Here is a 1,421-nt window from a genome sequence, read left to right on the forward strand (position 1 = left end):
CCTCCGCTGCACCCCTGAGCTCCCTGCTCCCAGGACTGCTTTCTTGGTTTCCTTCCTCCCGGTTTCAAGTCCTAAGTCCGCCAAGCTGGGTGGAGGCCCCTGTAATAAATCCGCGGCTGCCATGGAGACCAGGCCCAGCGCCAGGGGTCGGATTCCCGCTTCCCCGCACAGCTGATGCCCAGCAAGGCCTGGGCAGAGCAGCAGGTTGGGTTTTGAGAAAACAGGGCTGCAGAAGGGCTCCCAGGGCTCGGTCCTGCCCCGGGAAGCTGAAGCTCTGGACAAACGTTCCTTCCTGGGAGCCCTCCCTGGACACGGAGAAGGGGTCAGTGACACACAAAGAGTGGGGGCGGGATCGGGTGTCCTGGGCTGGTCTGGGTGGGGGTGTCTTTTCTTTCTCTCCTGGAACTAAGCAGGGAGCCGGCAGGTGCCGGGTGCTTAGCACACTGTCTTATTTCAGAGTCATCACAAGCCAGCTTGCAGGCGGGGAGGAGACCCTACCTCGATGGCACGGCCCAGCGATGGCCGCTGCCACTGTCCCAGCTTGGAGCAGGGACACAGGCTTCGGTGCCTCGGGTTGGATTCGGTTCCTTCCCCGCGTGCCCTTTGCTGCGTGGGCTTGGCCTGTCACTGCACTGCTCGGCGCCTGTTTCCTGGATGGGCCTCACACAGGACTGTGTACAACCCAATGGCGAGGGCAGGGCCCTTCTCCTCGTGCCAGTTCCCCGGCTGGGGCGTCCGGGCCCCACGGTGGGCTTCCCGGGGGGCTCAGAGGGAGGCCTCTTAGGTGACTTCCCCGGCCAGGAAGCTCCTCCTTTTCTTCCTTTCCCTTCTCTCCCCTCCGCAGCCCCCACTCCTTCCGGCAGAAGCTGCTGACTCCCCATTTCCTCAGTGGTTCGTGCTGCTCCCCACCCCCCTGTACACACACACACACACACACACACACTGAGGAAGTGAGGGCAGTGCGGGGCGGTCCCTAGAGCTGCTGAGCTGGGCACAGCTGGGTTCTCACCTCCCGGCTCCTTGTCCGCAGCTGGTGGCTGCCCTGTCTGTGGGCTCCAACTCCAGGGCCCGCGCACTTTGCCGGGCCCTGCAGGTACCGCCACATGGGTTGTGCCGGTACCGGGGTCCTGGCCCGGGGGTGAGTGGGTCCCAGCGAGGCTGCAGTGCCCAGAGGAAGACGGAATCTGGCTAATTAGCCCAAGCACACGGATGCGTGGGGCCCTCCTTTCCTGACCACCTCCATGCGGAAGGTTCTCTTTCACCCAAAACTGTGGATTGAGTCACCTCTTCACACCTGTTTCTGCCCCAGTTTTGCCGGGGGATTCTGACTCCTTCCTGTTGGGGCTGAGAAGAGGAGGTAGTCAGGGCGCAGGAGGCAGAGAGGGGGAACTTCTCACTAACAGCTATGTGTGTATGTGGCG

General features: G+C 63.0%; 1 protein-coding gene across 1 annotated transcript in view; it reads right to left on the reverse strand.

The window, feature by feature from the left end:
• CALML4 (calmodulin-like 4) overlaps positions 1-1,404 on the reverse strand; it is a 10,850-nt gene extending 9,446 nt beyond the window's left edge. Inside the window, exons 1-2 of the mRNA XM_014536306.1 lie at positions 1,010-1,404; positions 2-99 (exon numbers count right to left, since the gene is read on the reverse strand). Of these exons, the coding sequence (XP_014391792.1) occupies positions 2-99; positions 1,010-1,105 (194 nt within the window). The 5' untranslated portion in view covers positions 1,106-1,404. The remainder of the gene's footprint in view (position 1; positions 100-1,009) is intronic.
• Positions 1,405-1,421: the final 17 nt, after the last annotated feature.

This window comes from Myotis brandtii, unplaced genomic scaffold (assembly GCF_000412655.1).
Source record: "Myotis brandtii unplaced genomic scaffold, ASM41265v1 scaffold160, whole genome shotgun sequence".
NCBI lineage: Eukaryota > Metazoa > Chordata > Mammalia > Chiroptera > Vespertilionidae > Myotis > Myotis brandtii.